General features: G+C 46.1%; 7 protein-coding genes across 7 annotated transcripts; 4 read left to right on the forward strand and 3 right to left on the reverse strand.

Annotated features, from left to right (window-relative positions):
• Nucleotides 1-1908: 1908 nt before the first annotated feature.
• On the reverse strand, nucleotides 1909-2591 carry V1508DRAFT_441743 (uncharacterized protein; the record flags this gene model as incomplete). Its single annotated transcript, XM_066942301.1, has 1 exon — nucleotides 1909-2591. The coding sequence occupies one exon, from the start codon at nucleotides 2589-2591 to the stop codon at nucleotides 2031-2033; it is 561 nt and encodes a 186-aa protein (XP_066793384.1). The 3' UTR covers nucleotides 1909-2030.
• A 1527-nt stretch (nucleotides 2592-4118) lies between these two features.
• On the forward strand, nucleotides 4119-5054 carry V1508DRAFT_360003 (uncharacterized protein; the record flags this gene model as incomplete). Its single annotated transcript, XM_066937128.1, has 1 exon — nucleotides 4119-5054. One exon carries the CDS (start codon nucleotides 4119-4121, stop codon nucleotides 5052-5054), a length of 936 nt encoding a protein of 311 aa, XP_066793385.1.
• A 4836-nt stretch (nucleotides 5055-9890) lies between these two features.
• V1508DRAFT_424779 (uncharacterized protein) lies at nucleotides 9891-10196 on the forward strand (the record flags this gene model as incomplete). The annotated part of the gene is made up of 2 exons (XM_066941339.1): nucleotides 9891-10027; nucleotides 10085-10196. Coding segments are annotated over exons 1-2 (220 nt in total), but the record flags the coding sequence as incomplete, so codon positions are not given.
• Nucleotides 10197-10204: 8 nt separating this feature from the next.
• Nucleotides 10205-11065, forward strand: V1508DRAFT_451725 (uncharacterized protein; the record flags this gene model as incomplete). Its single annotated transcript, XM_066942511.1, has 1 exon — nucleotides 10205-11065. Exon 1 carries the CDS (start codon nucleotides 10382-10384, stop codon nucleotides 11063-11065), a length of 684 nt encoding a protein of 227 aa, XP_066793387.1. The 5' UTR covers nucleotides 10205-10381.
• Nucleotides 11066-12047: 982 nt separating this feature from the next.
• On the reverse strand, nucleotides 12048-13210 carry V1508DRAFT_424780 (HNH endonuclease-domain-containing protein). The gene is made up of 3 exons (XM_066941340.1): nucleotides 12908-13210; nucleotides 12503-12855; nucleotides 12048-12439 (listed from the first exon to the last, which is right to left on the reverse strand). The coding sequence occupies exons 1-3, from the start codon at nucleotides 13146-13148 to the stop codon at nucleotides 12113-12115; spliced, it is 921 nt and encodes a 306-aa protein (XP_066793388.1). The 5' UTR covers nucleotides 13149-13210; the 3' UTR covers nucleotides 12048-12112.
• Nucleotides 13211-14158: 948 nt separating this feature from the next.
• V1508DRAFT_268627 (uncharacterized protein) lies at nucleotides 14159-14607 on the forward strand. The gene has a single exon (XM_066936471.1). The coding sequence runs from the start codon at nucleotides 14269-14271 to the stop codon at nucleotides 14494-14496; it is 228 nt and encodes a 75-aa protein (XP_066793389.1). The 5' UTR covers nucleotides 14159-14268; the 3' UTR covers nucleotides 14497-14607.
• A 2283-nt stretch (nucleotides 14608-16890) lies between these two features.
• V1508DRAFT_406324 (HNH endonuclease-domain-containing protein) lies at nucleotides 16891-17833 on the reverse strand (the record flags this gene model as incomplete). Its single annotated transcript, XM_066938768.1, has 2 exons — nucleotides 16891-17534; nucleotides 17587-17833. 2 exons carry the CDS (start codon nucleotides 17831-17833, stop codon nucleotides 16891-16893), a joined length of 891 nt encoding a protein of 296 aa, XP_066793390.1.
• Nucleotides 17834-18129: the final 296 nt, after the last annotated feature.

The raw sequence follows: 18129 nt of genomic DNA on the forward strand, positions 1-18129 counted from the left end.
AGGCCGTTAGAATTCACAGAGCTGCATGGACCGCATAGCGGCGAGAACTTAGCGGCGGCAGTTAAAAATATGCTCAGAGAGCTGGATCTAGAGCGCAAGCTACTTACAATTACGGGTGACAACGCCAGTAACAACGAACGCATGGCTCTGCAACTATATCACGACTTACAGCAAAATCTGGATGATGAGCCTCTCTTCCGTGGTCCAGATAGTTATATTCGTTGCCTCGCCCATATTCTTAATCTGATTGTTAAGGATATTCTCGAGCGTTGCAGTCCGGCACGGTGGAGGATGCCAATAATGTATGCGATAGGTTTATGGACGGAGAGCCGTGATCTGTGGTAGCTCAAGAACCTCTGGCTAAACTTCGTATCCTAGCTCTATGGATTCATCGCAGCCCGCAAAGGAAGCAAAAGTGGAACGACGTATGCAAAATTAACAACCTCCCGGACAAATTCACCGAGTATGATGTTGACACTCGGTGGAATTCAACACAGAGGTGAGGCGCATACGGCCGGAATTACTTCTACAGTGTAAGATCGTGCAGCACTAATCTCAGTCTGGCTTCAAGGGCGGGAGGCTGGTATTAAAAATGCCGAGCAAATCGGACAACTAATGCTATAACTGGCGAATAATATTCGATATTCGTATCCGACGCCGGGGGATTGGCCGAGATCGTATTCGACGCCGATAATCGGTCGAATAATATTCGTCAAGTCGAATATCGTCACCAGCCCTACTTACTGCGAATAAATTGGTAATGCGACGATGCTACTACTGACGATTTGTTCATTCATTATATAACAAAGCGGTCTTTCCAAACTTGAGACCCAATAGAAGATTCGTCGACATTAACAGCCCTATACAGAAACATCTTGGCGGGGCCCTTAGAGTCACCCTTACGTTCACGTGAGTTTGGTGGTCTGGTTGGGAAGGCTACGGGAACTAGTCAGTTCTTGGTTTGCGAGTCTGGGTTTTAGGCGCTACCATTTTACTCCTGAACGAGTTGCAGAGGGTTAACACATCCTCCAAGGATATGCTGGCCGATATGTTGACAAAAGCTCTGCCTCATGCTACATTTGAGCACTTACGAAACAATTTATGTCTCCGGAATGAGAGTCACGCTTGAGGGAAAATCTTCAACCGTGACTTCCGAGAGAGGTTAGGTGCCGCTACATCTTTTGCCTGTCTCATTCATTTGTTGTTTACTGTTAGTTCTTCCTTTTGCATTGTGTGTTACATTAATTGTTTTATGCCAACAAAACTTTTTACACGTCCATTTCGCCAGCAAGCAGTTGATACGGAGAGGAACCGGTGCAGAATATCTCGCTCGCCAGTGGTTCACAGTCAACTATTGTGAGCTCTCTTGAACTAGTACCAGAGGATAGATTGCCGGATCGCCTCTCAACCATTGTCTAGGACATTGACTGAGGAGGGTCAATGGCTTGACATCTCGTCACCAGTCCTGACAGGAATTTTTGTCAATGTCACGAAGGCCTTCGAATCACTGGCTTTGTGAACTGTCTGAAGTTACACTCTAAACCAACAGTGGAGGCCTAAGCGATCCAAGAAGCTCAGGAACGATCAGCTGATAACTTGTAAGCACCGTCAGAATTGGTAAATGAAAGACTGTTAGTTCAACATTTCTATTTACCCCAACCAATATGTCCGGGTGTTAGGGTTTACACAGAAAGCTCATAGTTTGAGTGCAAGCAATGATAGAGAGAGTGGTACTCAGCCAGCAATCACGACAATGTGGAAACAAAAGGAGACCGTAAATTTCAGGGTTATTGAGCAGGGCGATGGCGGATGCGGATCGGCCTTTTTGAAGTTGGGAGATATATATCCGCATGTGTGTCCGCGTGTCGACAGTATGTTTTTATATGCTTCTAGAATTTCTTATTCGTTTTAGGGGCACACCCATTACTTACAAATATCAAGCGTAGAAATTACATAGAAATTATTGATTTGGGCGGGGCCTGGAATGTCGAAATCGACACCCATAAAAGAACATCTTTTTCATGCGTAATTTAGCTGTCCGCAGGATTAGCACGGCTGGTGCATGTGAACGGCTCGTCCTTCCAGTAGGTGTCGTGCTGCTCGTCGTAGATGATCGGGTAGTTGGTTGTCGGATCGCAGAGCGCGTCAATCTGGGCTTGGTCTGCAGAGCTGATGGTGAACCAGTACATGTTGGTGTCTGGGAGGACCCTCTGGCACTTGTAGAAGAACCCCTTTACACCAGGACCAAACACATCACTCCGGAAGTCGGCGGCCAGCTTACTGTTGAGGTTGATATTGTCGCAGTCAGCCTTCATACCCTCGATGCTGGTGGTATCACCCGCCACTGTCGTATATCCCTTGGCTGTGTGCGTACCAAACGCCGTCCAGGTCAACGCCGGCAGGGCGATATGCTCAGCAACATCAGAAAGTAACGGGCAGCAGGGTGCGGCTGCCGCCGTCTGTGTCGTAGTGTTGGTGTTCGCACAGCATCCCTCGATGGCGACACTGATACCCAAAGTCACCAGCAAAAGGGGCACGCCCTTTTTAAAGGACGAGGATGTCACGCTGCGCTTCATTCCGGGAAGGCCCATGGCCGACTGCCAGATTGCAAGGAAATGCTTACTGATCCTTGAAGACTACGACCACGGTATCCCGCTCACCAGCACGCAATAGCTACCAGCACTGATCAAGGACGCCTCCGGTCTGATCTGGGTCCGGAGCTTGGACGAATGAGGTTAAAAGTGTAAATACAAAAGCTGGTTTTGGCAGCTTTAAGGACTGAGAGATAGTGGTGATATATATGAAAGCCTCAAGGATCTCCGGCAGTTTTGTAATCTCTCAAAACATTACAGGGTGTTGGAGTATATTCATCCTTCACTTCCATATTACGTCGGAGTATATGATCCGGAGTATATGATCAACCTTCGTTTTCATATCACATAGCTACGTCATTATGCCGATCTACGAATGTCATGAGTTCTCCTCATAGGTAATGACGTCGTTACTAGACAAATGTGGTTTATCACATTTGTCATGAGTGATGAGAGTGCGGGGAGTGTGACGGATTACGACCCTAAAATTCTTCTCATTTGAGATGCTCATTCAAGTATCAATAAGCTGAAATTTCCTCGAGACTGGTTATTCATATTCAACGAGATCGTCAGCCTCATTTATCATTGTTCCATTCATTCTACTCATTGGTTTCTCATTCTTCCATGGCAGTTGACTGCTGCTACATTTCCATCGTCGCCCATACTTCCAAATCTAATAATTTCCGCGCTTACATTCTGGTGGCGGTGCAATTATGCCTGGACCGAAATACTCCAATTTCAAGATGTTCGTTGTCCGTCATTTGCTACTATTCAGATTGGAGCCTGAAACAGGCCCTACGTTTGCCTCACACCGTGCGGCTCATTACTATGCGATGTCCTGCCGTCGGGCCTGTGACACTCATGTTACATATATACGTGTTGGTCCTGACTGCCAGGCAAGGAAAAAGAATGTTGTGTTCTTGTTCTCTACCTTCTCAGCTTTTTTGTTTAACGTATATCTGGCCCTTCATACACCCAACCTAAGGCTTAAACAGCCCTGTGACACCGCCATACGCGGAACGTAATTGTCACGGGTTAGAATGTTGGGGCGCTCGGTGGCGCATGCCGCTTCGGGTAAGGAATGACACATCTCTCTCTGATTTAACGGCACATGCGTGCTCGGAGCAACCTCATGCAACACGAGCCATCGCTTGCTTCGTTATCACACACTCGTGGCCATCACGTCTTCGTCCAGCGCTCCATTCAACGGCTGCATGAATTAGACCAGGGTCGGGCGGGGATTATGCAGACAAGCTCTGCGATGCGAAGGGCTGGCGTATACGGGACGGCCCGCGATCTCTCGTTGGTATTCTGCTTATACTTTGTTTTGTTCTGGTGAGTGCGATGGGCTTGCAGATACCCGTTTATGCATCCATATAGGTACGACGGCAAAGTTCCAGCTAGGCGGGCATAAAAGATCGGAGCCATCTGCTGGTCGAACGCTTAATCTTCGCTCTTCGCTCTTGATTTCGTGGTCTTGCCTTACAACAGTGTTTTGATAATACCAATACAATGAAGTCGAAGTATATGCTACTATCACAGCCAAGGTCTACTATCGCGGTCCTGGCACTGGTTCTGGCTACAAATATCGTGTGCGCTCCGTGCACCTCGGACGATATTACAAATATGGATGTGAGTGGCTGTGATTGCCCTTCCCAGTTCCCTTCCCCTGTTACAGATTTGACATGTATCGGGCCGGCACAAGTTTGCTCGCAGACTTGTGGCAATCCTCAGATGACTGTACAATCTCGTTCACGGCTCATTCAATGTGGCCAAGGTTGCATAAATGCAAATTCGGCGTGTAATGGCTGCTATATATGGTTCCATAGCTTATGCTCCTGCATACGTGATTTGCAGCATTCATCAACAACAGGGTGTATTCCTAGTGACAACCTAAATCCAGGACATCCCAATCAGCCGGTATGGATGTTGCTGGATGCTGGAGATTTGATCACCACTACACAGCTATTGCCGGGAATCATACAATTGAACAACGCACGTGATCCAGATGGAGGTTGGCGACTGGGACAACGAGTGCTTCAACAAGGGCATTCGGGGCAGACGTATAATAGGCGGAGAGGATCCCTTGCTATGAACTCGGTTTCGACGAGATCTGAGGAGCAAGTTCACATACATGTGTGTGATAATCCAGCAAGTAATATTCGCAACAAGCTATCTTCCCTGTGGCGAGACAACTATAGAACCCTACAACCCGTGCCCCTGACAGCGGCCGAGGGCTTCAGACCGGGTTCTGAAATGTCTTGCCGCGTGTCACCTAATAGCGGTGCAGTGATTGATGTGGCACGTGATATAATTGGCTATCTAGGAAGTCTTGTCCCTCCTCCAGCAAGCTGCGCAGCATATTATGTGGGAGCTGGTGTTATCACTGACGCCAATGATTACACTTGGGCATGTGTTACCACAGGCACTAGATCTGCCGAGGAGCTTTTCTGTCATACATAAGAATGAGTGTGCCAATGATGGAGGAATAGTCAGTAACGATTGTTCATATTTTAGTGTGTTGTTTGAGCCTCGTGTGACTCAAAAATGTTCTATGTATTATTGTTACTTTAATTATTATCATATCTATTTCAACTCATGGTGTCGGCTCTAACGGCCGAGAACCATGGAATGGAGTCAGTGTTGAAGTAAAATCAAACCCTGAGGACACCCTGTAACTTTCCCTCGAAGTTTGTAGAATTGTTCACAAAAACGGATACGAATGATTGAGGATTTCTGGTCTAGTAATGCGAATAAGATAAAAGTATGTTATTCGTTGTACTATTACATAACCCTTCCCGGCGTGGCCCTCGTAAAAGCGTTTCCATCAATAACATCAATTTGCTCATGATATCAGGACTCAACGAGTGCCTCCACAAACCAAGAAGAACTCTGTCGCTGTTTTAGACAGTCTTCGACTGCCACATCAAAAAGTAATCCCTCCGTGGGAGCTCACTTTATTGCATGTCATTCTACCTGCGTCCTCGTCACTGCCGTCATTCACTGGGTAGTCGATTTTGTGAGAGGGGCGCCGAGAGCGTTGGAAACGTTAACGTAGAATTCAATCGTCAGCTTTTATAGATAAAAATAATTTCCTGTCATCCATCCCTGCGCTCACCAAACTACACAAACTGGTTCTCATTCGAACTGTCGACACTAAGCGCAGATGTGGAGAGGTTGTTCTCATCTTGCGGTGGAACGTGATGAAATTCGAAATGTAAATAGGCAAGGCACAGCGGAAGTAAGTTCGACTAGAACTTAGTGAAAGGGTTGCTGGATATCCGTAGACTGATTCCTTGAATCAACTATCGTATCCAACGTAATTACTACCTCTATATATACACTAGAATATCGTACGATAGTTTGAACTGAGTCTAATCCTTAATAAGAAGTGATTCTTTATACGAGGTAAGTATTCACATCTCGTATGAAGATAGTCTACTCAATATGGGTAAAATACCTCAGAATATCATTCTTTTGTAAGGATCAGCTCTTATGACATATTTCATAGTAATCTCATACGAGAATTACTCATGTGTCGTACGACAACCCTTAATGAAGTAGAGTGAGTAGAACTGAAAAAACGTCAAGTTTCTCTTTGGTACGGGCTATTATCTCAATATTGATAATGCATTTGATTGTACCTGAGTGACGTGTGCATAAGCTATAATAAGCTTTGGTGGCTGAGCTCAAAAAGCCACTTCCGCACTTCGCACTCTTATGATGACTGTTATACCTGTCATCATCAACTCTCATGACGTGTCCTTCTCTTTTGAATTACTTCATATACCTTAGCATAAACTTTATTCAAGACACACTTTACCTAGCTATTCTTGAGTCATAGTTGTCATTTCAACAGGAACGTTAGACTCTTTGCGTAATCGTGTGTAGGCTAATAAAATAGATATTGTGCAGACTTTGCGCTCCTGACAAAAGGCTTGTCTTATTCAAAGTAACGAGCACCTTTCACAGCTGCCCGAGTCGCATGAGAAGTCGCTGAAGGAGTGAAAGCAGTGGCTAGGTGGTCAGGAAGGAGAAGAGGAGTTACAGGTTTTAGGGGCTAACAGGAAAAATGCACTAGACGGCGCTGGGCTAGTCATCGAGGTGTAGATAGCTTCAACGTATCCATTCCACTGTCCATCCACTCCACTAATACTCCTCGTGGATCCATTCCATAGCGAAGTTGACCCTTAGCATCCACATCCATTCCACGGAACCCCTCGGCGGAATGGATGGAATGGAACGCCACACTGATGCAGCTGTTGGTAAGGATTATTTAGCGATTGCAGTTTCGGCGGTTGCTGTCGAGCGATGTTCAACCGAGGGAGAGACCTTCTTGGGTTGCGGAGGCACTCCTTGAATGGCGAGACAATGAGAAAGTTGATGCTATTGAGGGATTCTTATAGAAGAGAACTTGCCGATACTGAGTAATTTTTATTGTACTAGTATTTAATTTTACGAATATTACGAATAATCTACGAATAAAATTATTTTATTTGTATTCGATTGATAAGCAAGATTTTCAATTATTCGTATTCGTGCGAATATATTCGTTGTTCGTGGACAGCGCTAACGACACAACGAATGGAGCGGCAAAAGCACAGAAGAACACATCAACAAGCCCACCTAGGGTTCACCATCTTCCACAGGTACAACAGTCCTTCGCGGCAGTTTTTGGTTTCGCAGACAACTCACTTTTGACCACCCCATGTATTGCAAATGCCGACAAGCAACAGGGTGACATATAAATTAGAATCCTGGGCACGGGAATGCTGCCCTGAAGCCATTGCACCCAACGTTATCGGCGGTGCAGTCCCACGTAAAACTGCCAGTGAGGTCAAGCCCATATCCTCCGCCTGCATAATAAAACTGTGCGCCAAAGCCCTAAATTGGATCATTAATACTTGTGATGTCGACTGTATAAGGCAACTGTGAATCCATTGCTGCCAACCGAGACCTCTGGCATATACCCAATCACACTGCACTCATGTCGTACAATGCAGCTTCATATTGCAATATGCCTTCGGGGTTCGAGTTTAACGCCCGAGCATGGTAAACTGACAGGAACCTGGTCCCTGTCCAATGCAATTATTTGGGGGTGTCGTAACTACTAAATTGAGCAATTGCAAGCCCCAAGAGTGACATAATCAAAATGATTGACGTCAGCTATTACAAAATGTTGACGTACGAGGCATTTGCCGATCCAACCTAGGTTCGATCAGCCATCAAGTGAGGCTGCACGACGCGGACCTTCATGGGCAGATGAAGCCAAGCGCACAGATGTGTTTGGATACTCCGAGCGCCTCACGTAGCCGCACACGAAGCGGCTGAAGCGGCATATTTTTGGAGACTTCTTGCTAGACCCCTGAGCGTAGCCCTTAGCAAACTTGCCACATCGGGACAGAAGTGCGAGTAACCGCGGTCCTGGCTCACCTGCGTTCTTTTCATCATGTTGAGTTCAGACGAGACCCGTGTTCTTGTAGTATACGCAAACCTCCTGAGCGAATAAAATTTACTTTATAAATAACTATTCGTAAAACCGTCCAACCCGTTACGCCCCTCTGCGCGTCATCGGTCACGTAATCTTAATAATTTTTATATACTTAGACTAAGCCTGATTACTAGTGCTTGTGAATAGAAATAACTCAACGTAGTCGGGATGATGCGGTTGACTACGTCACCCGACCCCCGCATTTGTAATATTCTAGTGTGCAATAGCCCGGAAATGAGTGTCAAGTGCCAGAATTAGGGTTCAGGGTGCTTATATAACATGCGTACAAACAAAATTTGCATTATTCGCAATTATTCGTATTATTTCGGCTCTCAGGATATGTCAAGGGATTTATACTTTCGAGAGGGTGTCCTGATGGTCGTCAACAAGTTGAGAAGGATCCATGAGTCGTTGAGCTGTCTTAGTTTCCGGAATCTTCCACGTCTTACATAGGATAATCTAAAGTACAGACTGTCGATCTCCATTTCCATTGTCCCGACAATCCTGTGCAGGTGCATGATCGTCACACTACTCCGGGGCCTTGTTACAGAATACAGATCTCTGATCATTTCTAATTTGCTACAAATTTATAAATACCGTGTATATTGATAATGTCTGATTGATTTAACTGATATTTTCTTTAAATATCCATCTAACCATATGTCATTACATACTGTATCAGTAGAGCCATAACACTATGAAATACAATGCTCGGTTTCCTGTGGATGGCAAGAGACTCCAGTAGTTTCGTTTTAATTCATAATTGTCATGTTGTCTGTAGAGCCTGAAGTATGAAAATAGTGCAGACGATCGTTTTACATTGATCAGATCTACAGGAAATGACCTCAGTCTCGGAGTCCTTTATTTCCATCTTCACAGTAACGAACGGCTCTCGCACACGATGGACAATCTTAGCCTCTAGGGGCTTCAAGAACATGGGTTCCGTGATTGAAAAATACCCTGAAACCCTGAACCCTGAACTCTTTGTAATACTCTTTCTTGATTTGAACCTAATACCCCATAGTCAGTAAAGTGTTGCACCTCTGCGTTCCATTTCTCTCGGAATCATACCTGCAGCAGCCATTCCGCCATTTTGGACCTATTTTTGCTATACATTAGCGTTTTCAATGAAAATACATTTCAGGAATATATACCAGTTCTCCACCCACGATATAACACCGGGATTTATAAAAGGGTACATTCCGGCTCTGCCGTTACCGCATCATAAATGGTTTTGAAAGCCTCAAAATATTTTGGCACATTTTCCGGAGCGATAGTGATGGTTACTTGCAGGCTTATGCCCTTGAACGAGGAAGACATTTTGGGAATATTATCAGAAGTATTTTTTCTACTCCAATAATAATGGAAATGAAAGGGGGAAATTGAACTCTCGCGATTGATCATGGGCACATTTATTCACCGGCAGTCTGCCCTACGGCTGATAGGTTTTAGCACTTTGTGGATGGTTCAGCCCCCCTATCCGTGCCTTTGGGCACTGCAAATCCTGACGGACATAGGGGTTAACGGACTTTGCATAGCTCAGGTAGGTACGTAGTGGCGTACCTAATGAGGCAGGCACGCTAAGCGTCAGAGGATGAAACTCTAAACAGGCCATAGTTAAGCGCCGCATTACCCTGATTTACCGTGCCGATTCCAAGTGAAGTTCAGGGGGCTGAACCAAGACGCGAGATCCATGTCGGATAGTACCGGGACTTTTACGGCAATCCACTGGGGGCAACGGCAGAGTGCCATCACGGGTGCAATGGCTGCGGGACCATTTGTTAGTGCACTGTTTGCTGTAGTCTCGTTGGTGCAATCTACGTCGAATGGCGTTGCGATGCTGGTTGCTGGACGCGTTATATCTGGTCTCTGCATCGGGCTGACGGCCTCGCTCATACCCACATATGAGTCCGAAATCGCGCCGCACAAGATCCGTGGACGCATTGTCTTGTTTTAGCCATTGGCTGGGGCCATGGGAATCATGATTCAATATTTTATCCAGTACGGGTGCTCATTTATTAATTCGGCGGCCGCATACCGCGTACCGTGGGCGATCCAGGCAGGCCCCGCTGTTATCTTGTCTGTCGGCCTCTTCTGGTTCCCTCGCTCTCCACGTTGGCTCGCGAGCAAGGGCCGATGATGGGAGGAGGTTTTAAGGGTCCTTGCACGCTTGCGCACGGCAAACAATGGTGTCAACAACGCGTTTGTGTTAGCAGAATACAAGGAGATCGAGGACCGGGTCCGGCTCGACTTGTTGGACGTACCGTCCAATTCGATCCGTGACCTGTTCTCGGGGAAGATGCGCAGGCGCGTCTTTCTGGGGATGGCGATCCAAATATGGAGTCAGCTGACGGGAATCAACATAATGATGTATTATATTGTGTACATCCTCGAGTCCGCAGGCATTAGAAACGTGTTGCTCGCGTCGTCGGCCCAGTACATCATCAACGTCGCCATGACGATCCCTGCCATCCTGTGGGTCGACAAGTGGGGTCGCCGGCCCAGCCTCCTAGTTGGTGCGGTATCGATGGCTTTCTGGCTGTTTCTCATCGGCGGCCTGCTCAAGGCGTACAGTGAACCCAACCCCATCCCAAACCCGCCCACTACCTGGATAGTAGTCGACCATCCTGCCGTGAGCCGCGCCATTCTCGCCGGTTCCTGCATCACTGTGGGCTCCTTCGCCATATCTTGGGGCCCTGTATCCTGGATATACCAAGCCGAAGTTGTCCCACTGCACGTCCGTGCGAGATCTGTCGCTCTGTCGACCGCATCCAACTGGGCTTTCAATTTCGTTAGATTCATCCACAAATTCGTGAATTCCTGTCAGCGATGTCAGCAGCCGAAGGTTCCTCGACGCCTGCCTTTCGGAACGTTGCAGTCCCTACCGGTTCCAGAACGCTCGTGGACCTCGCTATCAATGCATAACGGACCTTACCGATATCTGATGGGTACGACTCCATTCTCGTGGTGGTTGATCGATTGACGTAAATGGCACAATTTATTGCGGTTACGAAGACAACCAAGACTTAGCCGATGTCTTTCTCAAGCACATCTTCGCGAATCATGGCGTTCCAACGGATATTATATCGGATTGGGGATCAGTATTCTTGTCGCGGTCAGTGTGTGCAGTAGTATGAGTCATACTGTAATACATATTACGGCTGTTGGCGGATGGCGGATATGGATGTTGAATAAATGAATTGGCGGATAATTGTCAAGGAATCAAGTAATCATATCGCAACCATTTGTTAGGGATATAGAGTTGTGGCATCAAGGTTTAGGACATCTAACTATAGGTTTCCCGTCCAGGTCTGCTTGTGAGTCAGTCTGCCGTCGAGTCTTGCCCGCCGTCATTACACAGACTCATTTAAATAGAAGGTGTGTTGCTAATAAAGTTTCCCTGAGTCGGGAATCGTCTGAAATATTGGGATGTTATTGGAAATAATGGAACAATGATGTGCAATGATAGGAGACCATAGGAGAGAATGGATATATATGTAACATAAATAGGACGAAATATCAATTAATGTGATTGGGTGCTGAGTAGAACAGAATATTCAGTTCTCTCATTCGCAGAAGCACAAAACTTGTCACTATAAAGGATTCCAGCAAAGTTTTCTTTGACGACATCACTTCTCTCTTATTGAGCATCCCTGAGCAAATGATTCGTCTGAAGACACGGCTGTTCTAAGCCGATAGGGAGAGAAATTGGCCCGTAAATGCTCGACAAATGAGATGATGGACTACTGAAAGGTTGTCTCCAAGCTATTATCTGTCCACAAGGCAGTGAAAATGTCGTTGTTGATATTCTTAATCATCGGTTTAAGGCAGACGACATAATATTCAAGATAGAGTTTGAATTACGAGCTGGAACGGCTTATCACCATCTTCGAACAGCTGAATTCCCAGAATTCATCTATAGGGGAAATCACTTGCCAGATTCATCACAATTTTATACCGCAGGGTTAGGAGATCAAATATAATATATTATGATTATATGCACAATTATCTAACGGTGCATACCATTGCTTCACTTTCCCAGGGGCTCTTCTATACTGTTAGTTCCCTGCGAGTCAAATGTGCCTCTCAAACGTGCATTGAGTTGAAACTCCATCCAATCTCCAGCATTTGTCCCATTCCGAATAGTCCCAAGCATGTCACTCCCGGGCGGAAAGTCATCTTCAAAAGTTGGTTCACCTGCACCTCTCATATTTGCGAATACAGCATGTCTGAAGTGCCACCGAAGTAGACCGTCGCTCACTCGTCTATCATCCAGAGGGTTGCGACAAATAGGGTCGACGGTTCTACCACTTAGGTCCAGAAAATCTTCGAGAAAGCATATGATCCTGTAATCATCCTACATATCAATCTCATCAGTATTTCACCATCTTTTCATCGTATCCTCCAAATAATCGCGTACATCGGGATTGATTGAGATTTGATACTGGTCAAATAACTTATGGACGATCGACGACAATAATAAACCGTTCTGAACAGAGTTCAATGCATCCCCATCTTGCGCGTTGGTAATCCACCTTCTGTAATTGTGTGCGGTGAACTCTGCTTCGAGTGCCAGCGGAAAGATATGGGCGGCTTCAAAGCCATACCATCTGCCGTAAAGCGCTTGGGGATTCCTCAAACCCGATATCACGCATCGACCGTCCCGTTCTCGAACGGCCTTCGTAAATGACTTTAGTCTCCCAGATGCTGATAGCGAGGATATCGTGGAACTTGTCCGCGGACAATAGCGTTCGTCAGTAACGACTATTGTTCCTTCTTAGTGTCAGCACTCTTCCGGTAGTAGATATTTGCCGCGATTGAATACCTTCGCTCTCAATATCATAGTCACCTGCCTCCAGCAGTTGATCGGTATATTGGACCTTTGCGCGAGGAGACCTTCGGTAGACATCATAGGAAGTAGTCGAGACTATCAAAATCTCTAACATCGACAAGAAAGTCCTTTGCGTTATAGTATCATTCCGCCATAGACCGCCGATGGCGTGCTGCGGATCTGAAGCTGCAAAGATGTGGACATCGCGACCTTCACTCCGATCTGCCGTCATCATCACTGTCAGACTGAGGTTTAAGATAATAGGGACGTGATAGTCTGGGAGCACATTTTCACCTGATGAGGGTGTAGTGGTTATTGTTTATAGACGGCCATTTTCGAAATTCCGATCACCCTAACCCTCAGAAGTGTGACGACGTAACTGATAATTAGAAACTATTACGGAGATTACGTCATGCAACTCATCTACAAAATCAAAGCGACTAGGTATCAGAAGTCGAAGGGGACGGGAAACATATTCTGAATACCTGTTTCCATGGATCAATGTAAAGGCGAACTTAGGGATTTTCAGTGATTTGTGCTCAGATACTTCCGATTACGGTCGAACGGATCGCATTACTGCTCGATTCACCCGAAGACAATAGTTTTGTCCGAGTCTACGTACTGGGTGTCACGTACGTGATGTAATCGTTGCGACGATATGATAGGCGTGTGATTACTCTTTCTGAATTTGATGTACGAGGGATGGTCAGTTTGATAAGACTCCACTATATCGACGAACCAACAGTATCCACAAGCGCACCACCAAACAACGAACAACACACACAATTACACTACAAAGACATGGCTAGCAGCCATAAAATGAAGGGTAGATCAAATACAAAGCTATTCTGTTCAAGGTTTTTCTTTCCCGTCCAGTCCGCCCTCGAGTCTAGTCCGCAGTCATTACACAGAGGACTCATGTGAAAAGAGGGAGTGTTGGTAATAAAGATTCTCTGAGTCCCGAATTGTCGGAAATATTGGGAATTATTGGAAATAATGGAAATATGATGTGCAATGATAGGAGATAATCTATAGGATATAGATGTAATATAAGTAGGAATGAAATATCGACAGAGGTAGTTCGTTGGTGAACAGAACAGTATCATTTGGTTCTCCTCTTCGCGCAAGTACAACATTGCTATTATAATGGATTCGAGCGAAATTTTGTTGATGCCATCACTTTCATTCCTGAGCACATCTTTGGTCAGAAGACGTGGGTGAGTCAGGGAACTCGCTCATTTAATATCCCATGTCTCCCAGATCTACACTGAGCGCATGGGGTGATGCTTTTGTACGTGCGACTTCTGACTAGCTGCGGATGAATATTCGCGCGCGGATGACCGCATTCCCGACGCATGTCCGAAATTGCACTAGAGGAGGGTTACAAGGTGCATATTCTGATGACATGCATTACAGACGTTCAGGGCCACGACGAAGAGGTGTTTGAGAGTCGTCTAGAATGTGCGCACAATTCCGACCTCATTTATGTTCAACTGCGCCAGGCAGAGATAGACGAACCTGATCCTTCGTTGGCGATTGTTCGAGCTGGCCATAACGTCATTGTCAAGACACTTCTTTCGTAGCAGTCGCTTTGACGACAACTGGGCCTGCTACTCCTCCCTCAATGCAAGGTTTCACAACAGCTATTCATTTCATTCCCGGTATTTTCCCGCCCTGTTTGTCTGCTGGAATGCTACGTGGTTTTCTGAGCTATACTCTTCGAACGCTAAGTGCGAAGATGTGGACGGTGACAATTATGCGCGGCAAGATTGAAACATAACTCTTTGGCTCGCAGCGATGCGCAAATCATTGCCGTGTAAGCAACCACCACCATATTCGACGCCAAAATGCACGTTCATCATCTGCAATATAGTGGCCGCTCCAGGAACGGAGCATGCCGAGTGACTCAGCAATTGATGACCACGTTGACCCATGAGATCGAATTCCAATGATCATCGGGCACGACCTCAAAACAAAAGTAAAGGAGCACTTCGAATCAATGGTACCATTTTTGTCATACGACGAAATTGAAGTCTTCCGCGTCTGGATTTCGGAAGACAAGAAAATAGATTTCAACTGGAAAGACGCGAAAGCCGTATTCATTGACGCTACATTGATCGCTTGTATAAGAAGAACGAGGCCCATATCGCTATTTACTAGTGCAAACGCGGGATGTGGGAGACAAACAGGTATCAATTTTATTGTAAATCAAAAATTGAATATGTTCGTAGATACCCTAACCCCACGTAATTGTGCTGAACCAAGGTAACTTAAATCTTCTGCTACCGCGTCACGCGTCAGTTAATCCGTCATTGTCATATCGCTCTTACTGGCACCACCATTCCATATCCATCTTCTAACTTTATTTTCAGGCCAACTATAATAACTTTCGACCGACCTTCTTCTCGGTGCTGTGCCTTGGTGCTTTCCGTCATTATGAGTGCTGCGAGCTCCCCAGAACCAGTTCCAATCTCTGTCGACGAAAGATGACCGAACTCTGCGAACTTTCGTCGCCCGATTCTTCTGTATCCTCATCAACTGCACCCACTGCATCATCAACACCGGCCCATGATCCCGATCCCCGATCATTTGGAGACGCGTCTTTGGCGCCATTTTCCAGGCTGGGTGTGGTCAGAAAGAAGTAACGATAATCACTCGTGGGCTTGGGAATATGGGTACGACATACAACGTCACGACGAGCACAGATGGGTTTGCACGCGGTGTATTCAGAAGAACGACTTTCTCACGATACAATCCATGTCTGCCGAGTGTGGAAGACTGTTCTCAGCCTCAGGGCAGATGGTTGTCCCTCAACGGAGTAATCTTCAGGCGCGAACAATAGGGATGTGTCAAGTGTTGAGGTCATGGTTTCATGTTGGTATTACCAGTGACCTAAATCCTTTGTTCCTTTCAATCATGGAGGAGAAAAGACAGCTTGAGAGCATGCACCTCAACGATGACGAGTTCAGAAGACAGGAGCTATCATGGCTTATTGGTAAGGCGCAGGGACTGGCTGCTCAAGAGATAATTGGTCAACGGAAAATGGCAGAGAGGCTGCCTGCATGGTAGTACGGTAATTTTACTCAAGAATACTTCAAAATTGGCGGAGCATCTTAGGCGGGCTTCTTCTGAGGAGACGGTGACAGTCATAGTGGGTCACCCCATACACTGAAGTCAACTACACTTACACCATCCACATTTGAGGCGTCCGTTGATACACTACATTCAAGTCTCGCTTATTAATATACACTTACTCTACACAGAGAAAAATATGTAGTTGATTGGATCTCTGTGGACCGGCCTGTCCATGGACTTTATCACTGGGTTACCGCTATGTGAGGGACATGATTCTATCCTTGTTGTGGTTGATCGTTTTCCCAAACTGGCCCATTCTATCGCGACCGAATCATCTCTTTCATCCGGGCCCCACGTAGAACTGGCCTTGAATGACTCGCAAGACCCCGTGGCTACCAGGATTGAGATCCGTCATAGACCTAATATATGATGTAAGCATTGCAAAGCTATCAATATCTGACCCGTTGATCCTTGACCTTGGGCCTTGCTAATTGTCAATGCATATATTGTGAATTGCATTCGTGTGTCACTTGCATCATTTCTTGGGCGGTTGTCGTTGAGCCTCCTGTGATGTTTGCGTTCGCTTCTGTGAGTGGTGACGGTAATGGCCATACATGCAATTATCCAGTTCTTCCAAAAACTCATGCTCTTTTGCAAGGTGGATAGGATACTATGAACAGCCTCATAACGATCAGTGTCACACGTCACTTACGCAGGGTGACGCGCGGATCAAGTGCAATTGGGCCACTAAAATCTGTGGCTCACGGGGCCTTGCAGGTGCTCAATAAATTTTGTTCAATGCTAATGCTTTACAATGTTCACTTGGGTATGATAATTTCACCGGTGCTCATCTTCAGACACTTTAGCGATAACGCAATTCTACTTGCCCATGACACACTTCCTTAAACGAGGGATAACCCACCCAGCCTTGAGAAAAGTTCTGCCTCCATCCTTTTCACTGCTGCTGGCCCGCTGAGGATCTCCCCAACCATATCACTTCCAGGTGGGAAGTCAGTCTCAAAAACTGGTTCCCCAGCACCTCTCATATTAGCCAACACTGTTTGACGAAAGTGCCACCGTAGGAGCTCATCCCGTACACTTCGCTCATTACTCGGATCTCGACAAACTGGGTCAAGGGTTCGCCCACCCACGTTGAAAATGTCGTCCCTGAAAGCAATTATCCTGTAATCATCATCTGGATTGATGGAGATGCTAAAGTTGTCAAACTTTTCATGGATATGGGAGAGCAAAAGCACACCATTCTGGCATGAGTTTATCCCCGTGTCGTGCTCTCCGTCTCTATTTGTAATCCACCGAGAAAATCCATTCCTGATGAACCATTCTTCGCCGGAGAGTGGGAATATATGGGCAGCATGATAGCTCGACCAATCATTCGAATCAACAAGCCTGCTAGGGATGGCAATGCCAGTTATCACGCACTTCCTATCTCTCTCACGAACGCGCTGTCGAAACGTTTCATCTCTGCCAGTGACCGTGTGCGAGAGTACACGTGTAATGGAAAACTCACTTGTAAGTAATATTCTGCCTGCTTCAATCTCAGTAACCGCTACAACTTCGAATTAAATGAACCATATTACCTCGGGGAGAATCGGGTTTTATGTCGTACTTGCCTGGTTGAAGAGGCTCGTCGGTAGGTCCCAGCGGTACCTCGATACCTCGCAAGTATACTTCATATGGATGCGCCGAAATGATGAGAATCCCAAGCGCGAAAAGAAACGTTTTTTCTGTAATAGATGGTGTCAAAATCAGTCCACCCAGAGCTTTATCGGGCCGTGATATGTCGTAAAAATGGACATCTCGACCTAAAGATCTGTCGGAGGACATGGCATGTCAATTTACTGAGTCTCCAAGTAAGTGAATGAGATGTGTAACTGGAAAATAATATACGTCAAACGGCAATTGAGATAAACGGTGAACCTCAAATGACGACGAAGGGTCTAGAGCTTTGGTTAGTATCTCTTCATTGAGGGTAAGGGTACCAGGGACGTGTCCGCAAGTATGATAATACCTTTGTGAGCCAGGGTCAGGGTTCGATTATTCACGTGCAACTTCCGAATGTCGACACATCGACTCCAAGGAAACTCAGCCAGAGACATACACAGCACACACACACTCTCCCG

This window comes from Lipomyces doorenjongii (assembly GCF_038497915.1).
Source record: "Lipomyces doorenjongii strain NRRL Y-27504 unplaced genomic scaffold V1508scaffold_73, whole genome shotgun sequence".
Taxonomy (NCBI): Eukaryota; Fungi; Ascomycota; class Lipomycetes; order Lipomycetales; family Lipomycetaceae; genus Lipomyces; species Lipomyces doorenjongii.